We start from the raw sequence: 21,662 nt of genomic DNA on the forward strand, positions 1-21,662 counted from the left end.
CTGTGGAAGTGTTTACCTGCAGTAAAACGTGCTGTTTATTAGTTTCAGTAGCCTGGAAAAGGTTTTAATAGCCTCTTATCTCTTTTGTTGCATTTTGTAATCTGAGCCACTTTACAGTAGCGACTGGAGAACCATTACAATGATTTGTGCAAATAAAAGGTCACGTTACGAGACAAATCGCTTCTCAGGAATTTTGTTTAAAGTAATGACGGAACTAGAAGCAGTATTGTACGTGCTTAAAACAAAGGGGGGAGTGGAATAACAAAACAAGCCGAGTGAGTTTATGGTTATTTTATTGAAACAGTGAGTGGATTATTTGAGCTGAAACCTTTTTCCCTGAATTAGTTCTACCAAATAGCCTCTTGACTATACTATGTTAAGATGAAATACAGTTAAATATTCAGACATTACAACACAAAACTGATGCAAACACAACAGGGAAGGATTTACTAAAAAAGCTTTCATAACCCACAGAAACCATCCAAAGATTCACCTCCTTTGAAGTAAAGACGGTGGCAGGAAAAGCTGCAAGTCTGTCCTGAATTCAGACGAACGCAGCGACTGTGATTCTCCACGCTGTAGTTGTCTGTGTGAGAGAAACAACGCTTTGGGAGGAAACGATCGGTGTGCGTTTGAAGGACAACGCCACCGCTGAACGGTGGCAAGAGGTGTTTAAGGTTTCTCATCGCACACTTGATGAGAAGACGACAGTTTGCATACACTCATATCCATCAGTCCCTGTGCATCACAGTGGGTAGTTTGTTACAGCCTCCTAGTGAGCATTTCCAAAGTGTCAAAGGGAGGGGGAAAAAAAAAAAAAAGCTAAAAAAACCCCAAAACTGGCCATTAATCTATTTCCATAATAGCAGATCCTACACAATCAGGATTCACATATTCACATATGTATGGCATAGGGGGTGGCATGGCTTGGTGGGTAGAGTGGCCGTCTTGCCGGTTCGATCCTCGGCCCGTCGTGCTCATGTCGAGGTGTCCCTGAGCAAGACCTCGAACCCCTAATTGCTCCTGATGGGTCGTGGTTAGCGCCTTGCATGGCAGCTTCCGCCATCAGCGTGTGTGAATGTGACGTATCATGTAAAGCGCTTTGAGTACCTTGTAGGTACAGTAAAGCGCTATATAAATACTGACCATTTACCATATGTATAGAATATATTTTATCCAGCTTGTGTGAAACTGGACTTTTCATATTTTAAGGAAAGAAAGTAGGGAGAGGCTATTTTTTTCCCTTTTCTTTTTTTAAAAACAATTTAAAACGGAAGCTTTCCCACGTCATTCCTCAGGATGGTGAGCCCACTCTGAACTTCATAAATACATTCAGCACTCAGTTGATGTAGTTTAAAAAAAAAGTTTCTATTGCATAAGGACATGATCAATCCTGCTTAAACACGGTCACTACATTAACAGACTATCACATGTGCACTTAAATTAACATGTATCCATCACAGTTTTCATCACACCTTTTTCAACACCTTCGTGGACCTTCCTCTTCCTACCTCACACCGACATAACATAATTTAAACATAGTAAAAAGACATATTCGAGAGTAAACAGACATGAGTAAGGTACAGTTATGTTCACTAAAAACACAGGGCTTCAGTGGATTAGTGTAAAAACTTTCTAATAAGGCGCATGAGAAAAAACTAAGGGCTGTCAGCTTTACTAACCTTGTAATTCAGGCATCTAAAAGCTCACCTAAAGTGTTGTTGCAGCTTGTGACAGGAGGATATTCTCTCTTCACACAGAAGCTCATGATAAACAGGTGTAAAATACATTTACCACAACACCTTAAATTGTACATCTGGATATGATGGGGATAAAATATGGGCCACAGACAATGTTTTTTTTAAAAAGGGAAAATAAAATGATACGTTACAAATAATACCAAAGAACATTTCAGAAACACTTAAAACAGTCCAAAAGAGCATATAAATGAGCTAGAGGTGAAATGCTGTCTTGTGGTTAAAAGCAGCAAACAAACAAGTGATCAACAGTTACTCTACAGTTTAAATGTCCCTTTGTGATAGCATGTGGGCAAGTAGGGTTTCTGTGAGATTCCCTACAAGTAGGGATACTGTGCGAGACGCCTGGGACTTAGCTGGTAGGCACTGTAAGCCTCGGCTCGGGGCGTCACACTAACGTAAGGAGAGCCAGCGGCAAACTGGTGCTGGTAGGCTGCAGGGAGGCCGTGCAGCAGACTACTGACAGAATCCTTGCGACTGGCCGAGTCCCTCCTGGAGGAGGAAGATGAGGTGTACGTTGCTGCATAGGCGGAGGGGGAGTGTCCGTGGCTGCTGTGGCCACGGCCCAGCAGCTGCTCCATGGCCTGAGAAGCCGAGGAGAGGGCGGTGGAGGCTGGGTAGGTGTACAGGCTGGGAGCGGCGGCTGAGGCAGACGCCAGGGTGGACACCTCGGGGAAGCTGTAGTGAGAGGCTGAGACGGCTGGAGGAAATGTCTGCTGGCGACGTAAGGACGAGTCGCTGTGAGACGCCCCCGAGCGCTCCTGAGATGAAGAAACCACCGGCTGAACCTGGGGGGGGAAAAAAAAAAAAAAAAAGTCTCAGTAATTTCAAATGTCATTTAGCAGACCCTTTTATCTTTGAATCAAGAATCTTTATTCTTTGTGTTTACACATAGCAAAATTACGACTGGTGACTCCAACTATTGATAAAACTAGAAAATGGCACATTATATGACAATAACTTTTTAAATCCTCAAAAATATAAATATGTAAATGGACTTAGTGAACATGAGCAGTGTGAAGAGAGTAGAGAGTTCAATGCAACAAGTAAGACTTGACATGGTTAAGAAAATATGTACATATCAAAATTTACATACATTTTTCTCATCAAATTATTTTAATTTATTCAATCTAAGGTTGTTAAAGCATTTCTGGCCCTATTGCACAAAGAGATGGGTGACAAACTAAAGGGAAAATCAACACACGGTCTCTTGGTAAGATGTCAAAGTATCAAATGAAGCCAAAACAGCAACACAGAATCGGAGTCTACAAATCTAATAAACACCTTTCTTTCAAAAGAACTTCCTTATTTGGTGTTTTGACGAAGGTGAGATTGCTGTAGGGGTAAAAGTTTTAAGATTTCCTTTAATTTGTCACCGTTTTTGCACATAGGGTTGCTGCTGTGCAAAACGAAACCAAAGCAAAGCATGTTTGAGGTCATTTACAAACTTGAATGTTATTTCACTGTCTGTCCAGCAGAGGGCACTTTGGACTTAAGATTAAATACCTTTGACTCTTTCCACCACCACAATTATAGAATCCTTCTCAAATAAAGTTTGCTTTTAGAGTAAAAAGGTGCAAACATCATTTTACTTCACATATTCTTTGGGAGATACCTTCTGTAATGACTGTTCCTGCTGGCAGACTTTTCCAGTCCGTTCTTCTTGGAATCATAAAAGAGTGTTTTTGACTGATGCACCTGAAGTTTGAACTCCGTTCTTTAACCTTGTTTGAGCTGCTGTTGTTTTCTCATGTTACCGACATCAAATTGTTTAGTGCCAAACCTGCTGTAATTGATCTGTTGTTCAAAGTAAAGTGATTCACCTTCATAGTAGTGTTAGTCACTGTGGTTAGGATTTTATCGAGTTTAAAAGCTTTCCCATCCAAGTCAAGTCTGTCAGCATGCTGAAATATTCAAAACAGTTTTAAGTTCTGCTATATGCAAAGTAAGAACCATTAACATCTAAATATGCAATAACACCAGCACAAAAGAAACCTCACCTGGCTGAGGTTTAATGGGTGTGACTGGCTTGGAACCAGTCCATGACGCTCGATGTTCTCGCCTGAACCGCAGGGCTGTCGATTAGATGATCGCTTCGGCTTCATGTAGTTCACTGTAAATTGAAAGTAGCATGCAGCAATAAATTATACTGCATTCACACCCATAATAAAATGCATTATTTAGAACAACAGCTAAGTAACAATAGCACTAGGGGGCACTCTCACCTGTCTCAAAACGTCCACGGGAGACTGTCCCCCTCTCAGATGCTTGTGTTTTGACTGAAGGTGCCACCACTGCTAGAGACTTGGCCTGGCGGGATGACATGCTGCTGGCCTGGTTGAGTGTGCGGGGTAGGGGGGTCAGGGGGCTGGCCGTAGAGGAGTCCGAGTCGTGCACGGTCACACAGCTGATGACGTTGGTGCGCTGGCTCAATCCAACACTGTGTGAATGGCAAAGTGTTATTTCCCGGGTACATCAAGAAATTGAGACCGTTTTATCACAGTAGTTCAGCCTAAGTGCTAGTGGTTATCTCTAAAAATGCCTGTCTTATCTGTCCTCTGACAAAACATCTGTGGTAGTGCTAGTCGGTTTTGTAAAAATTAAGCGCTGGAGTAGCACTGATGCCTTAAAGATGGAAGAAATGAGAGGGCATAGAGAGGCTGGATTGCTGTAAAATAGGCTCTGAAGAATCCACTGAAATATGTTTAATGCAGAGTAGGTAGTCCTCACCTGGCAGGATGGAACTTTCGCTCATCCTCTGTGTCGGTGTCACTGTGAATAGTGATGATGCTGACCGCTGGGCTGGGTGTGTCGGAGATGACGATTGGCTGGGACAACGTGGCACTGGAGCTGGGCGGGGTCACGCCACCGCTGCCGAGTAATGACGCCGTGGATATACCCCTAGACAGAAGCAAAAACAGAGGTTGAGTTCTCCCTCCAAAAGCAGATGAGATTTCAACTATGGAATTATTAAAAAAAATAAAAATAATATATATTTATATATATATATATATATATATATATATATATAAATAAAGCAGGGGTCTCAACTCGCGGTTAGTGCGGCCCGCAAGTTTCATATGAATGACACTTTACAGTGTTGTGCGCAGAGCTGAACGAAACTACCAATCACAGTGGGGTATATGGCTCTTGAGGGCGGGACATCGGCCGGGCTTGTTGCGACCTCGCGACATTAGCTGCTGAGCAGCAGTTGCTGCTGAGCGGGACAGAAAAAGAAGCGGAAATGACGCGCATTGCGGAAATTAAGTTCTCTGCGCGTCGGCGAAACACAAACTGAAATTTCAACGCGACACTGACACCAAGTGGAATTATATATATTACACAGCCCCAAACAGGTCTTTTTCAAAGCCCGCAGTGAAGAGAAAGGTTGGTGATGAGCACAGACAATTTCAGGAAAAGTGGGAAATGCAATATTTCTTTGTTGAGAGCAGGGGCACCCCGACGTGTCTTATTTGCACAGAGAAAGTTGTGGTGCACAAGGAATACAATTTGAAACGTCATTACACAACTAGACATGCTGAGGAGTATGCAAAGTACCAGGGAGATGAGAGAGAGAACCGGGTTACCAATCTTAAAACACGTCTACTGAGGCAACAAGATTTCTTTAAGAAAGCAACCAAAGAGAATAATGCAGCAGTCGAAACTAGCTACCTGGTTAGTGAGATGATTGCTAAAGCAGGAAAGCCATTCACAGAAGGTGAATTTGTCAAAAAGTGCATATTACAGGCTGCACATATTGTCTGTCCAGAAAAGAAAGGTCAGTTTAGCAACATCAGCCTTTCTGCCAACACCGTGGCAGAGCACATTTCTGACCTGCCAAGTGACATTTATGATCAACTGTGCGAGAAAGCAAAATGTTTCAGTGTATATTCAGTCGCTCTGGATGAGACCACAGACATCACCGACACTGCCCAGCTCGCAATTTATGTCCGTGGTGTTGATGACAATTTTGAAGTGATGGAGGAGTTGCTCACAGTAATTCCAATGCATGGCCAGACCACCGCTCAGGTGATATTTCACCAGCTGTGTGATGCCATTGAGAATGCCGGTTTGCCATGGAAGAGGTTTGTTGGAATAACAATCAATGACAGGGAGGAAAAATGGACTGGTGGCACTTGTTAAAAAAAACTGGAAGAGGAGGGTGTGGGGGAGGCCATAGCTCTGCACTGCATTATCCATCAGCAGGCCCTTTGCAGCAGATGCCTGAAGTTTGACAATGTGATGTCTGTCGTTGTGAAATGCATCAACCAAATCAGATCCAGGGGCTTAAAGCACAGAAGGTTCCGTGCTTTTTTTTTTTTTTTTTTTAGAGGAAATGGGAGTCAGAATATGGGGATGTGCTCTACTTCACCGAGGTACGTTGGCTCAGCAGGGGAAATGCATTGAAGAGATTTTTTGAGTTGAGCGCAGAAGTGAAAGCCTTCATGGAGAAGGATGTGGTGGCTGTTCCTGTGCTAAGTGATCCCAAATGGCTTATGGACTGAGCTTGTCTTGTTGATATCACACATGAGGTTAATGTACTGAACAAGAAGTTGCAAGGCCAGGGGCAACTTTTCAGTGCTGCCTATGACAACACGAGAGCATTCTCCACAAAACTTGTGTTATGGAAAGCCCAGCTCTCGCAGACAAACCTTTGCCATTTCCCAGCATGCAAGGCACTCATGGATACAGGCACACCATTCAGTGGTGAGAAGTATGTTGAGGTCATTTTGAAGCTACAGGAGGAATTTGATCACAGATTTGCAGGCTTCAAGATGCACAGAGCCACATTTCAAATTTTTGCTGACCCATTCTCCTTTGATGTGCAAGATCCCCCTCCTGTGCTTCAGATGGAGCTCATTGACCTGCAATGCAACTCTGAACTCAAAGCTAAGTTCAGGGAGGTGAGTGGAAAAGCAGACAAGCTTGGACAATTTTTGAGAGAACTGACCCCCAGCTTCCCTGAGCTTTCCCGAATGTTCAAGCAGACCACGTGCCTTTGTGGGAGCACATACTTGTGCGAAAAGCTCTTCTCCACCTTGAACTTCAATAAGTCCAAGTACAGGTCCAGACTTACTGATGAGCATCTTCAAGCCCTACTGAGGGTCTTAACTGCTTCCTCCCTCAAGCCAAATGTGGCTCGGCTATGCGAGAAGAAGCGCTGCCAGGTCTCTAGCAGCAAGAAGTAGGCAAGAGAAGCCATGTTCAGAACAGCTGATGGCCAATGTTCCATTCATGTTCAGAAAGCTAAAGGTTAAAGAACTGTTAATACAGACATTTGATTCTGAATAAAAATTAGATTTCGCTAGTCAGCAACTATATGTGGTTTCTCCAGTCGTCTATATCTGTTGTATTATTATTATTATTATTATTTTATTTATTTATTACTGATTGATTATTTTCTTATTAATTCTTAATTCGTTTATTTTTTCACATTTTGTATTAAAAAAATAAAGATATTTGAGAACATTGGAATGTTTTTATCAGAGCTTTTCTTGTGGAAAACTTGATGGGGCCCAGCCTCATTCAGACTCTGCCTCCAGCGGCCGCCAGGTAAATTGAGTTTGAGACACCTGATATAAAGGATAAGCAAATGGCATGTGCTACTTTCAAATTTGAGATTAAACACAGATGGACATGGAAAAAAATGAAGAAAATGGGAATTGTAAGAATTATGTTCTATTACAATGCAACTCTAATCTACCATTGTTGTAACGAGTTAGTTTTCTTTTTCTCTGATTTCTTTGCATTTAAGTGTTTCAAAGTTATATAGCCTTAAATTTATGAGACATAAATGGCAACAGCTGGCTGCTATTCAATATAGAAATTGTTGAAAATTATAGACAGATTTCTCTGTTGCATTGTGAGAAGACTTAAATCCTGACTGCAGCTAAAAAGAAAAGAAAAAAAATCCAGTCCCAGTGACAAAAACTTCATAGCTTCACTAACCTGTTTTGGTTCTCTCCACGTCTTGCTTTCACCTTCTTCCTCTCCTGCTGGGTTCTGGTTTGGGTTATACTCCTATTAGGGTCAAAGGTCATACAGGTTATCGGTGGACACCAAAGGTGAAGACACGAAACAATTAGTATTTTGATGTGTTGCAGAAAAGCACAAAAAATAGTATGTTTATCTTTCATATCAATTCTTTTTTTGATGAGCTGAATTTTGACTGCTGCATCTGTATCATGTAGAACTGCATCATTCAGTTCTACTCTGCAATTCAAAGCACTACAAAGTCAAGCATTTGTAGTGCCTCCTTTACTTATCCTGAATGAGGAAAATTAATGGCAAACTGATTGCATGTGAATGGGGTAATCATTTCTATGGCAAAAATTGAGAAATCATATTTGAAAGATATGAAAGAGATAGTAAGAGCTATAAAAAGATGCGTCCCCCACAAAAAGAATATTTTAAATTGAATGTATGTCTGAGTTGTACACATGCAGCATGAAAAATGACAAAAGTCCAAAATATAAACCTATGGTGCTTCACATTTGACACCTGTCAGACAGTATTTGCCTGTCTGGACCTGGATCAACTGCAGCATGCACTGGTTAACCCACCGCCAGCTGTGTCCCTGCTGCACGGCAGCATCTGAGTGACTCGTTTCCAGGGGTGATGCAGTGACATTCGACTGGTGAGCAGAGCTGTGGATGGCCACACCTGGGACCTGCTGCCATGATGACGGTATGAGGATTTGCTGGGTACCAGTGGGCCAGGCCTGCTGAGAAAAACACCACAGACACACTTCAGTACATGCAGCACGGATGAGCAGCTATGTATGAATAAACAGAGACTCTGATTGCTGGAATGGGTCAGACAAATTGAGCCATGCTGAGAAATAAATCCATGGACTGAATACAAAGAGGCAAGCCAATGGCCGATCTCCTCTACAGGCAAAAGCACAAAGCTTGATAAGCGAGCAATCTTTCCCAAGCCATTCCTTTATTATAGCATTGCCCTGCAACAAATCCACAGGATGACATCATGCAAAGCACAAACAATGAAGTACTGTAAACGGTCAGATCAGGTATAAAGACAAGCGTACACAGGACCATGGTGCCTGTTAAAGAAGAAATACTTCAGAAAGATTAGTTTAGTTCCCTGATGCCAAACAGTCTGCTGAGAATATGTCTCAGGGAAAAGGCATGCCACATGTTGTGGGGCTGAAACAAAAGATGTGTGTCAGAGAGTCAGACAGGCTGTCGAGGAGGGGTTTTAGTAGACTTTGCAGCTGCAACCTCCTCTGCTGAAACCAAGGAAGGACAGGACAAGAGAAGCTTCAAGCAAAGCGCAGACCAACTCAGCAACACATGCGCTCCATGCCTTCAGCACACCTATGGGGAAAGACTGGGGAATGAAAGCGTGTGAATGGTGTGGGGAGAGGGGGTCCTTTGGAGAAGAAAGAGAATGTAAATTTTGTCAATTGTGATCCAATGATATACAGCGGGATATTAAAAAAAAAAAAAAACTAACAAAATCTATCATAAAACAAATACTAACAGGGACAAAGGTGATGCCAGACAACAAAAGCTGTTTGATTTTCATACAAAAAGAAGCATCAACCAACCATGAGAAGTCCACATGTGAAGTGGGAAAATGGTGAAATACGACACTAAAGACACAGACTAAGCCCCATACAATGTGTGGCACAGAGGGAGCGGGAAACTTGCAAACAAATGAAAAGAAAAGGGAGAGTCAGGCAGGAGAGATGGCATTGTTAGTGGTAGAGGGAGTGTGCGTGTGCATGTCTTTCTTCAGGGATGTCATCGTTGCTTTACCAGCACTGTGGCTGTGTGTTCCAGGAGGGTGGGCCGACCCACCCCGGTGCCCAGCCCAAGGGGCAGAGAATACTGGGAGGCTATGCCTGCTGGGGGTGGGTGCAGGGTGGCCACCATCAGGGGTGTGCAGGAACCCTGGAGGAGGAGGAGGAGGAGGGATGATGAAAAGTTATGTCCTTCAAGGCTGAGGGACAGAGCAGATAAAACCAGCTGCACAAGACATGCACACTGGCACCACAGGCCATCTGGACACCTGACCTGCAGTAATTATTCCTCATTTTTACAAACAGTAATTAACTGGCTTTTTCAGCCAGATGAGCCTCCTGCACTACACATCTGGCCTTCATCCCACTTAGAAGACTGGGAATGAGAAGCTTGGCCCAGAGTGGTGATCCAATCAGTTCTGAGAGCAAATCCAGGGCAAGACACAAACAGAAGAAACAGTATGAACCACATGTTCTGTTATTTCAATACAGAAATGGTGTACATTTAAATAACCAGCATCTTCACTTTGTTAAATCATACCTCAATTTTGAAGAACCTAATTTGCCTCTCTCCTCCAACAAACTCAGGGCAGCTCTGCTGGCAGCAAAATGAGAGGGACATGAAAGCAGAGCCCCAACAGGGAGACTTTTTGGATGCACTCAAGACATCAATGAATGAGCAAAAGGGAGCATCACTGCTCTCAGCATGGTGCTAATGATATAGGGATGTTGCCAAACTTTATTTCAGCAACCTCCAGTTGTGGTTATCGAAAAACATGCCCATATGCACAGAATCAAGGAAGTCTGTATGGAACAATTATTTTGAAATGCACAGAAGTACATAATGTTGTAAATAAAATGACTAACATAGGTATAGTTGCTGTATAAATCACTGAAATATAACCTCTTAGCCTCCTGTAGGAAATGAATATATAAAATTAATCCATGTTTAAGCAGTGCTTGACCCACTCTAAATGACCAGCTGTAGCTCTGCTGGTTACTGTTAGCAATCTAATCCAATCTAAAAAAAAATACCAAACTGTTAAGTATCAGCTGCACCTCTTTCGGCCTGTCCTGCTGACAGGTATGTGTGCGTTTTGGAACTACAACGATTCCAGTAAGTTAGCTCTAGTGGACACAAAAGCAGCAGCTTTCTCGCCCGTTAGAGCTTGTTAATATTGCCACCAAAAATCACCGTAATTCCACTGTAATGCCACAGACAAGGTCACTCAAAACGAAAACAAGGGAAAGAGTTGACAAATACAAAACATTGTGCCTCTTCTTAGATTATATGTTCATGCACAGAAATAAACACTATATAGTGAATTTGTTATGTAAACCACCAACGTGTACACCTGACAAACTCTTACCTGTGTGAGCATACTTGGCTGGATCTGCAACGACTGAGCAGACTGGTTCTGAGGTACTATGGGTACAGAATTCTCCACCCTCACGGGGAAACTGGAACTCTTACTGGTTGGCTGTAGCCCTGGAAAATAATAATCAGAAGCCTCTCAGAGTATGTTGACTAGCACAACAGGTATCTCTCAATAAAGAAGTTATGGTCACAGGTTCAAGGAAAGGAAAAAAAAAAAAAAAAAAAAAGGGAATATTGTGTATATATAAACACCATAACCCAATTTTTCTCTTGCCACTTTATTAGCACAGTCATGTGTTCAACTTAAGTGGTGAACAAAGAAAAACAGGGTTTCCTTACAATAGTGTTTTTGCAGAGCATCTTAAGCTTAATGAATGTGAAGAGGCATGTAGGTGACACAAAGTTCAACAACAACAAAAAATAAAGTCATCTGCAGAAAGAAGTAAAGGGTCGCTCAACTGAAATAGAAAGGTCAGATTGCAGTAGGAGTGAGCATCACTGCTTGGATGTGAATGAACAGTTGCATGGCTGGATAATTCTTTACACAAACTGCCATCGGGAAGTCACAAGATTTCTATAATGTAAGCCTCAATCAAAGAATAAAGTGTCTATGAGCTTTAACTCATGTAGTCCGTTTCACAACTACGTCATTTTCTAACATCAGGCAGAGAAACCTCCACTGAGCTTTTATTAGAATCAAACCTGCTTTGGTAGCTAAACAGAGTTAGACTGAGTTCACATGTATCGTCTTTGCTGATGACCGCTGGTCTTAGTATTTTGGGGTTTCTTTATATTGAAAAAAACGAGCTGTTCCACAGTGCAGTTGAGAGCATAGTTTGTTATCATAACTTACACTAACCTTGAGGTAACAATTGAGAGTTTTGCTGCTGACAGAAATTACCACAAACCAGAAACAGTCAGGACCTGCTTGGTTTTTCTCCTCAATTAAATATCACTGTTACAACATATGTATATTTTTTATGTGTACAAGTTAAGTTAATACACATATTTTCCCTAAATATTAAACCATTGTTTGGTGAAACAAATAGACTTTTGATTATAAGTAAAAATGATGTTGCCAGCTTTCCTTCTCAAATACGGTCAAAAACTTCATTTCAAATTCCATTTGAATAATTCAACCATCCCCTTGCACACAGACAATGTCTAATCTCTCTGAAAACTTACAGAAAATACTGAAACAGTGAATAAAATAATCACCCTGGAATCAAAACTGCTGGAGGAGACAGCCTGACACAAGAAATTGGAGGATGAATTGTGGAAACCCCTAATAAACTGAGTTTTTTTTTGTAGTTTCTGTAACCTTGTGTTGTTTTGGCTATTTTTATTCAATTCAGAATGCAACGCTATCCTTTACCTTGAATAGTTGAGGGTGGACAGACGATGAGGGTCTGCTGGAAGGGTTCTGTCTGGCTACACAGACCAGCAGGGCGTGCTGGAATTGGGACACTCTGTTGAGCCAGTCCGGGAATGTTGATGGTCGCCTGCTGGTACAGAGCTGGCTGGTAGTTCAGCAAAGGCACCGCACCCCCTGCAGAAGGCACCTGTTAGATAACAAAGCTAATTAGCATTAGCAGACTACAGGTTCACAAACAAGTGTAATGCTTCATGGTAAAAATGTGGGTCATGCCTGGTTATGCTGGTTGAGTTGGCTACTGAAGGTAACTGTAAGGTTTCCCGCTGCAGCGCTGGGGACTGCGTTGGTGGAGTACAGGGATTTCCCACTGTCATAAGAGCTCCGACGCTTGCAGATCTCCATGTTCTGGAAGCACGACTTCACACTGGAGAGGAATGAGTAAGAGCGTTTCAGCAATTATATTTAAATAAACACACACCCAAAACTGACAAGCATACGCTCTTTTTTCAAGAGACTTACTGGGAGCTGTGGGGATATTCTATAAGGTGGCTCATTGTGACAAAGGGGTGCCCCAGAGTTTTTGTCGGTGTGATTCTTTTGTCTGCATCCAGACGAAGCATTCGCTTTAGGAGGTCTATAAATTCTCGTCTATCAGCTTTTTCAGCCAGCATGTCCGTCCCCTCTAAGTGAGAGGATAGGTTGACCTGAAACACAAAAAAAATATATAAAAATGGTCACTTGAACGGCACACGACATAGTTAATGTGATTTGCTGGTTCTCCCGGCATGTATTGCCATTTACCTGCATCATGTCGTCCAAACAGTTAAAGATGTACTTCCTGGCCTCCTTGGATTTGATGCCCATCTCTATTTCATGCTCTGCTGGGGTCTAGTAAAAGAACACAGTATTTGTTTGTCTTTACGGAAAATAAAACGTAAAAGAGCAGCAAGTCTTCTTTATATTTTAACATATTTAGCTACGAGGGTTCATCATCTCCATTTACAGCCGATTTATTAAGCAGATACTCAGTAGGGTTTTGTATGAGGTTATATTAACCTTAAGCCTCCAGAGTGGGTAGCTGGAGTCTGGGCCTCGATTGAAGAAGCGGCTGGTCTTGGTGCCGGCGCTCAGTAGGTATTCAGCTGGTAGGCCTTGAGTCTGAGAAATGTAACGGATCTGAACACAGGAAGACAACATTCAGATTTAAGAATCAGGGTAAGGCAAAACAATATGTTCACCTGTCTGTGTAGATTCTCATTCATTCAGATCATGGTTATCCAAAGTAGTTTAAATCAATCCACTGGACTTTAAGAAAGTTCCTTGAAGATGGAAGAGAGGTGAAACGTCTTCAAGGAACTTTCTTCAAGTCCAGTGCATTGATTTAAACTACTTTGGATAATATGGTCACATTTCTTCGATATGGTTGTTCTCTTGGAATCTGGTGTTTTTTTTGTCTCATAGCATACTCAGCATTATTCAGTCTCAGAGGTTAGTCTTTCCCTGCTGTATTTATGTATACACAATACTGGAAACACTGACCTGATCGTACTCAGAGGCTCCAGGGTAGAGAGGCCAACCGAGAAACAGCTCAGCAATCACACAGCCTAAAGACCACATGTCAATAGCCTCACAGAATGGTAGGCCCAAAATGATTTCCGGAGCCCTAGACGACAAAGACGACGACAAGATTAAAGGACTAGTAAGAAGGAAACAGTGCAGAACAACAAAGTTGTGCCACAGTAACATGGCTGTGAGTTACCATTCTTCCTTATAAGATTACAAGGAAATATGCATTTAATAGAACAACACAGATGCATTTCTTGACACCAACCTGTAGTAGCGAGACTGTAAGTAGGTTGAGCACACTGCTTTGGACACGTGACTGGCTGAGCCGAAGTCGATGACCTTCACTCTATAGGGCTGTCTAAGAGGGTCGACCAACATGATGTTTTCAGGCTTCAGGTCAGCGTGAATCAAGCCCAGGCTCTTCAGCTTCATCAGTGCTGTGGCCACCTAAAGATGCGAACACATGTATTATTCAGGCTGAAAAAAAAAATAGAAGAAAAAAGGATTTTTCTCAAGTCAAAGTTCATGATTTGCTCACCTGCTGCAGGATGGGTCTGATGTGCCGTAAGGGGAGCGGGCTGAACTTGCTGTGCTTGAGAAAGTCGTACAGATTCTGCTCGAGCATCTCAAAAACCAGGCAGGTATGACCTTTGTGTTGGAAGCATTCGTACGAACGCACAAAATTATACTCATCTGCATTCTCTGCACTCAGTCGGTTCAGAATGCCCACCTATTAAAAAGAAATAACTGCATATTACTTGCCAAAAAAAGCTTGTTCATAGTTTTATATCAAGAAAATGCAAGTGCGGTGAAGTGCTGCAAAGTAATTCTACTCTGTCTGTGGGACAATTAAGGGTTTCATCGAGACGGTTTGCTCCAAAATGATTAATGCTGCTGTGAGTCAATAGTACTGTAGTCACTGACAAGTGAAGGCACTTCATATCAGTGTAATGTCGCTAACCAATTATGATAATCAGAGAGTGAGGCTTATGAAAGCAAGACTGAATTCATAAGCAGCATACAATAAACTAGCTATATAATGTATCCTAGTTTGGTAATGTGGGGTTGATGAACTGGTATTAGTTCCCTTAGATATTTAATATTTTCTTAGTATACACTCAAAAATATAAACGCAACACTTTTGTTTTTGCTCCCATTTTTTATGCAGGGAACTCAAAGATCTGAAACTTCTTCCACATACACAATATCACCATTTCTCTCAAATATTGTTCACAAATCTGTCTAAATCTGTGATAGTGAGCACTTCTCCTTTGCTGAGATAATCCATCCCACCTCACAGGTGTGCCATATCAAGATGCTGATTAGACACCATGATTAATGCACAGGTGTGCCTTAGACTGCCCACAATAAAAGGCCACTCTGAAAGGTGCAGTTTTATCACAGCACAATGCCACAGATGTGGCAAGATTTGAGGGAGCATGCAACTGGCATGCTGACAGCAGGAATGTCAACCAGAGCTGTTGCTCTTGTATTGAATGTTCATTTCTCTACCATAAGAACATCACCTCATGGTGCAGCAGGATAATACACGGCCCCATGTTGCAAAGATCTGTACACAATTCTTGGAAGCTGAAAACGTCCCAGTTCTTGCATGGCCAGCATACTCACTGGACATGTCACCCAATTAGCATGTTTGGGATGCTCTGGATTGGCGTATACGACAGCGTGTACCAGTTCTCGCCAATATCCAGCAACTTCGCACAGCCATTGAAGAGGAGTGTACCCCCACCCCCAATAAAACAAAACTGCACCTTTCAGAGTGGTCTTTTATTGTGGGCAGTCTAAGGCCCACCTGTGCACTAATCATGGTGTCTAATCAGCATCTTGATATGGCACACCTGTGAGGTGGGATGGATTATCTCAGCAAAGGAGAAGTGCTCACTATCACAGATTTAGACAGATTTGTGAACAATATTTGAGAGAAATGGTGATATTGTGTAATTTTGAAAAAGTTTTAGATCTTTGAGTTCATTGCATAAAAAATGGGAGCAAAAACAAAAGTGTTGCGTTTATATTTTTGAGAGTAATATAAAAGTTAATCCAAACTCACTAATTTTCAATGCAGTTACTTATGAAGCATTTTAAGATCAACACATCGGACAAAACATTCAGATTGAACATTTGTAAATTACATTATAAGCAAAACGTCTGTTTACCTCAATCTGGCCCTGCCGAGCATATGAAGGATGGTTTTTCAGAATCTTGATTGCTACGATCTCATTGGTGCCCCTCTTCCAGCACTTAGCCACTTGTCCAAACGTGCCTCGTCCCAAGAACTCCAGCACTTCATAGCTGCAGGACACGGAGCAGAGGATCTCATGCTGCACAAGCTGATAATCCCCTTCACCATTGGAGCTGCTGCTCTTGGTGGTTGGAGCAGAGTGAGGTATGGACTGGCCCGTGCCGCCTCCTCCACCACCTCCTGTACGGGTGGAGTAAGTTGCTGCAGGAGCTGACAGCTCCTCTAATATTTGGACACTGCCACATCCACTCCCACTCCCCTCACTGGCCTCCTCGATCTTTCGCTTCTGCCCATGCCTGTGTCCCCTTGTTTCAGAGGACGTTTCATGTGCGTAAGAGGAAGATGTCGTCGGCTCAGTGACACGTCGACTGGATCCACGAGGAAGACTGCCAGTGCTGTCAGCAGCCCGCACCACCACTTGACCCCTAGAACCAGGCGCTGCAGGAGGGAAGACCAGGGACGGTGCAAAGGGCGGCACAGCCATGGCTGGGGTAAACGTGTATGCTGACTGCCCTGCTATGGAGCCGTAAGCTTCAGTGGTGGACACATCCCAAACATTGCTCTCCACCTTGAGCTTCTTGACACGGCAAAAGGCACTGGAGGAGATGGAGGGAGGGGAGAAGACCTGCAGCTGAGAACTCATAGCTGCAGAGAAAAGAAGGGATAAAAGAATTAGATATGCGGAAGAGAGCCTCCACTAACTAAAGACTATGGTTGACCAATATGTTTTTTTCATAGCCAATGTCAATTATTAGTAATCAAGGAAAACCAGTAATTGATACCAAAAATCAATATACATTTCCAGTTAACAGGGCTCCAGACTGCGACTAAATGGTAGCATTTTGTGACCAAAATTTGAGCGAATGCAAGTAAATTTTTCCATCTACTCGTGCATGTGCGACCAGCAAATCTGCCAATTTTTTTGTTCTGGTTTGGAGAGTTTTTTGTAATTTTTTGAGCGATGGTCTTAAACTTTTGATCAGGTGATAAACAGCCTATTTCAGTTTATTTGTTGTTTTCAATAAATTACTTTTTGTCACACTCCCCCTTCTTGCTTTTGGATATTGTAACTCTACTTAAAACCTCATTAAGATCCAAATGTGCAAAAAGTAAATTCTAGCAATTTTTCAACTGGTCTTAAGATTTTGATGAGGTCTGTATTGACTTTATCATTGAATAAGTACGTGAATACATGCAAAATTGGCAGACGTTTTCTAAAACAAATATGAAAACTTGGCCGTAAAAATAACTTGGTCTCAGTTTATTAAAGTTATTAGGCTTAAATAATGTTAACTGCTTATAGCCCATATAAATGGGTGTAAGTGATTCAATTTTGGTTGCTCTACATTGACAATTGTGTGAATGCAGGATTTTTTTACGACAGCATGTACTTTTTTCACAAACTGAAAATTGATGGGGGTAGGGTTAGTAAAAGTTATTTTACTTAACTAATGTTAGAATACACTTATGTGTTGGGTACTGCTTTATTCCCAACAAAATTACAAAGAGATTGATGTATAGTACATGCAGATTTACAATTAAATAAACTCTATAGGGTGAATCAAAAGCCAAATTCTTACCTAGAGTCTCAAAATTTCCAAACTAAATTGTCACCGGACATCTTCGGAAGAACTCGCTGGTATGACATTTCTAATTGCAACCACTGAAACTGATACTCCTTCAAAAGAACACAACATTGAGCTCTTATTCTTAGGTTAATAGTAAGCAAGTAACCAATAATTTGCAAGCAGCAACAGGATTAATGCGTGTATTCAAATTACTTTGTCACCAAAATATGGTCATTTTCACCTACTTTTCAGAAAACATCAAGCAAAAGGTCACTAAAGGGCTAGTGATACACAATTTTTGGTGCTATATTCTAAAACTACACTATTTTTTCTATTAAAAAAAAGACACTGAATGTAAGGTACCATTTATTCCACAGAATTTTTTTGCACTGATGTCACAAAAACAAAACTCAAACTTTCAACCTTATATTTAATTACGTGTTAATAGGTTAATACTAGCGACATCCAACCAATCAGAGAGTATTGTGGATGGGACAATGCTTGAGACCACAAGCTGGTGACTACAAATAGAGAGGTGACTACATCAGGACCCAAAGAGTGCATTTTTAAATTGGACGGTTTATTGGGAATCTGTTTGTTAAAAAATGTTAAAGAAAATCTAAATCTCCCAGGCCAATAATGGGTTGACCCCTACTAAAAACATCCTCCAATTATGAGCAAGTCTGAGAGTGAATGTTGTGTTGTTTTGTTGTCATTTTGTTTTTATATTTTGCTGGCATTTTTTTTTAAATATACATGTAGGTAAAAGTAATGCAGGCTAATACAACTGATAAGAATCTACTTAATACTTGAATTTTTTTTCAGTAGTACTAAATACATTTCAACAGTGCTGAAAAAACCCACAAACTCCAGCTTCCAGTTCAACTCAAAAATTAAATAATTTCCTCATTAAAATATTCATGCTTTTCCTTGTCTCAAATGCTGTACAGTAACACACTCACACACAAATAATTGTGAAAAAAAAGTTTGCATTGACTTGGAAAAACTATGCATATCGTGACAATCTTGAGTTTGCAATGATTTCTACAACTCCAAATTTTCTAGAATCAAATTATTGAAACATGCCCTTGTAGGAAAAAAAACATTTTGATTCCTTCATATATTTATTAAAGGATTAGCAGAAATATGACAAAATCTGCTGGGTAAAAATATTTACGTGCAGCAACATGAATCATCAGTTGTGGTGATGCAGAAAGTTGTGTTAACCAAACATCCTTAGTTGCATGGCCATCTAACTTCTTGTGAGTGCTCATGATTGCTGCTGCTGACTTCTGAGTCAATTTCAATAGGCTTATTAGATTCACTCAGATTCAGCTACAAAAGCCGCAAAAAGCGAGTCTGAGGAGCTCAGCACAGATGTGACAAAGCAAATCATTGACTTGACCAAGTCAGGAAAGTCTCTTGGAGCCATGTTGCAGCAACTCCAGATTCCAAAATCATCTGCACAAACAATTAAACACGAATATGAAGTGCAGGGTACAATTGTGTCACTGTCATGCCCAGAGAGAATACACAAACTATCACCTGCTGCTGGGAAACAAACAAGCTTTTAACCTCAAGAACAGCTTGTACTTTCAAAAATAGTGGTGGCAGTATTACACTCTGGGGCTGTTTTGCTGCTAGTATAGATAGATAGATAGATAGATAGATAGATAGATAGATAGATAGATAGATAGATAGATAGAATCCCAAAGCCTTCAACATCAACTTTCACAATGCAAATCCAACATGAACACTTCCTATTATAACATACTGAATGTCACATCTGTGCCATATAGAATAGAAAGCCTTTATTGTCATTGTAAACGGGTATACAACGAAATTGGGAGCGCTGCTCCATTTGGTGCTTGGAAAAACATACAATAAAGAAATAGATAAAAATAGAATAAAATATGATAAAAAATACAATATGAAACCAAACTTCATATTTATTGGGATTACAAATTATCCGTTTTTGTTCTGACTACAAATTAATTTGCAAAACTGGAACACAGCTGGAGAGTCTCATTTACAAACTTATGTGACAGAGTTGGGAAAATTTGTGGAAAATGATATAATGCAAAAATGTTTTAAAGGATGGGTAATAGGACATAAAATGTGTCCTCGAGTGAGGGGATGAATAATTCCTTTTAAAAATGCATAAGCAAAAATTATGCAATGGAAGCACATTTATATCCATGTGGTAGATAGCTCAGAACTGTTTGTTTTCTTACTCTGTAATTCTCAGAAAGCCACTTTGTGTTCTGGTCTTGCATGGGTGGGGTAGGGTGGCAATGCAAGGAAGTTCTGTGTTTGGAAATGGGCTGTCTTTTCCATTTAAAGCACCGACCTAACATTTTAAAAGGAAACCAGGCGAGCCCCAAACCAGTCAACACGTACGCAATAAGTGAACCCTCTGAATAAACCATCATGGAGTACCTGTGAGGAAATTCAGTCTGAGATCCTAAACGTAAGAGGGGCTTTATCCAGTGGGGCTGATTCTGAGGAAATCCTGAGCTTCAGTTTCCATTGACGAGAAAAGTTTTGACACAGAGAGAACTGGCTCCAACAGGATGAAACGTTGGGCAAGTGCTATGTTCAAGCTACACTCATGAAATATGGCCCAATCGCTGGCAAAAACTAAACAAATTATAAGTTTTTTTAGACATTTTTCTAGCTAATGGAATCCGTAAACCCACAGACTGTCAAGATCAACAAGCTAAAATTACCCAACTCGTTAAAGCTAACATGCTAACGGGTTAACTTTCTGAAAAATATGGCGTTACACGAGTAGCAACTCGACCAAAATTAAGTTAATGTAGGCACAGGGAGTACAAACGACACTACAAAATAAGAGACGGTTTTGACATACCGCATATGATGTTATAACAGCTTCAAAACACGGCTTCGTCCAAGGTTTAAATCCCACTGCAGGCTTCTGGACCAGCGTTACCCGATAAGCCTCGGCTGGCTAACGTTAGCCGCTAGCTAGGCCTGCATTGTTTCTACAGTCGATGGCGAGCTGAGCAGCAGCAGGACGCATCACAGCTTCCACTGTTCCGAGGAAAAACACGCAGGTCTCATTGTACTATTCCACTGAATCACAAAGTCGTAAAATATGTACATTTGTTGGTTAAAACATGATTAAAAATCTACGCTGAAACCGTTCGCCTTGAAGCAGCAAATTCCACTTTTCACCGGAACAAACCACGTCCTTATATCAGCTGCGAGTCCGACGACAATTCCGGTTAGTACCGTAATTACTGGGAATTGCGCAAGACGTGCACAGAGAGAGGAGGGATATTTTTAACAACACTGACAAATGATTAACTCTGAGGATATTAAAATTCCATTTACAACTGTTGAGATTCATCAGTTGTCGAAAATTTTCGTCAAGTCTCCTCCCGATAATTTTAGACTCTAAGGAAAAAGTTAAACAGCATTTTTACGGTAAAGAGAAATTGGCGTGACGTAAGCAGAATATACCAGTAATTTTCCGGTAGGAGTTTTTTTCTGTGTGGGAAAACCATTTGTAAAATTATTCCATATAGATATTAACATTTACTCATACCTCTGTTCTTGACTTGCTAGATTCTGGATATCACAGTTTTCTACATTTTTATATCTAGTAGTTTGTCCTTTAGGGTAAACCTGATTAAAAGATTTGAGGTATATTGATGTAAGATTTTGGTAGTCCACAATATACAGATACAAGCTTTTCATATGGAAGGTTATCCAATAGTTTGAACAAAAAAAAATTAAAAATGTATTTTAGCAATGACTTTTGTCCCAAGCCTACTAGCTAAATTAATTTGCAGTATTCAAACTATTCTACTAAGTGGCTAGAACTATTTTTGATGGATTTGACATGTTGTATCAACTCAGTATAGCATGTTATTTAAACTTAATTTTCTTGGTTAGTTCATGTCAATGAAAATGGCTTGATAACAAAAACTTTCTTCACCTTGAGGTCAGAATTTCAAGTCTCCT

General features: G+C 41.1%; 1 protein-coding gene across 4 annotated transcripts; it reads right to left on the reverse strand.

The window, feature by feature from the left end:
- Nucleotides 1-276: 276 nt before the first annotated feature.
- hipk1b (homeodomain interacting protein kinase 1b) lies at nt 277-20,913 on the reverse strand. 4 transcript variants are annotated; one of them, XM_022201435.2, is made up of 18 exons: nt 20,545-20,913; nt 16,019-16,749; nt 14,380-14,571; nt 14,107-14,288; nt 13,815-13,938; nt 13,332-13,451; nt 13,077-13,163; nt 12,795-12,979; nt 12,549-12,699; nt 12,276-12,462; nt 10,893-11,011; nt 9,539-9,673; nt 8,321-8,478; nt 7,707-7,778; nt 4,488-4,658; nt 3,983-4,197; nt 3,758-3,870; nt 277-2,545 (listed from the first exon to the last, which is right to left on the reverse strand). In XM_022201435.2, the coding sequence occupies exons 2-18, from the start codon at nt 16,745-16,747 to the stop codon at nt 2,075-2,077; spliced, it is 3,411 nt and encodes a 1,136-aa protein (XP_022057127.2). In that variant the 5' UTR covers nt 16,748-16,749; nt 20,545-20,913; the 3' UTR covers nt 277-2,074. The 4 variants fall into 4 exon arrangements, with proteins under 4 accessions (XP_022057127.2, XP_022057126.2, XP_022057129.2 ...); XM_022201434.2 differs by having other exon boundaries at nt 8,321-8,481; XM_022201437.2 differs by lacking the exon at nt 9,539-9,673.
- Nucleotides 20,914-21,662: the final 749 nt, after the last annotated feature.

The sequence above is a fragment of the Acanthochromis polyacanthus genome, chromosome 5, assembly GCF_021347895.1.
Source record: "Acanthochromis polyacanthus isolate Apoly-LR-REF ecotype Palm Island chromosome 5, KAUST_Apoly_ChrSc, whole genome shotgun sequence".
Lineage (NCBI taxonomy): Eukaryota > Metazoa > Chordata > Actinopteri > Pomacentridae > Acanthochromis > Acanthochromis polyacanthus.

Bases quoted from the DNA above. Each gene is read 5' to 3' on its own strand.
- hipk1b (XM_022201434.2), bottom strand. From the start codon at position 16,747: ATGAGTTCTCAGCTGCAGGTCTTCTCCCCTCCCTCCATCTCCTCCAGT. The intron at 14,289-14,379 runs GTGAGCAAATCA...TCGCATCTTTAG, and splicing joins TCAGACCCATCCTGCAGCAG to GTGGCCACAGCACTGATGAA. The intron at 13,452-13,814 runs GTCAGTGTTTCC...TCCTGTGTTCAG, and splicing joins GAGCCTCTGAGTACGATCAG to ATCCGTTACATTTCTCAGAC.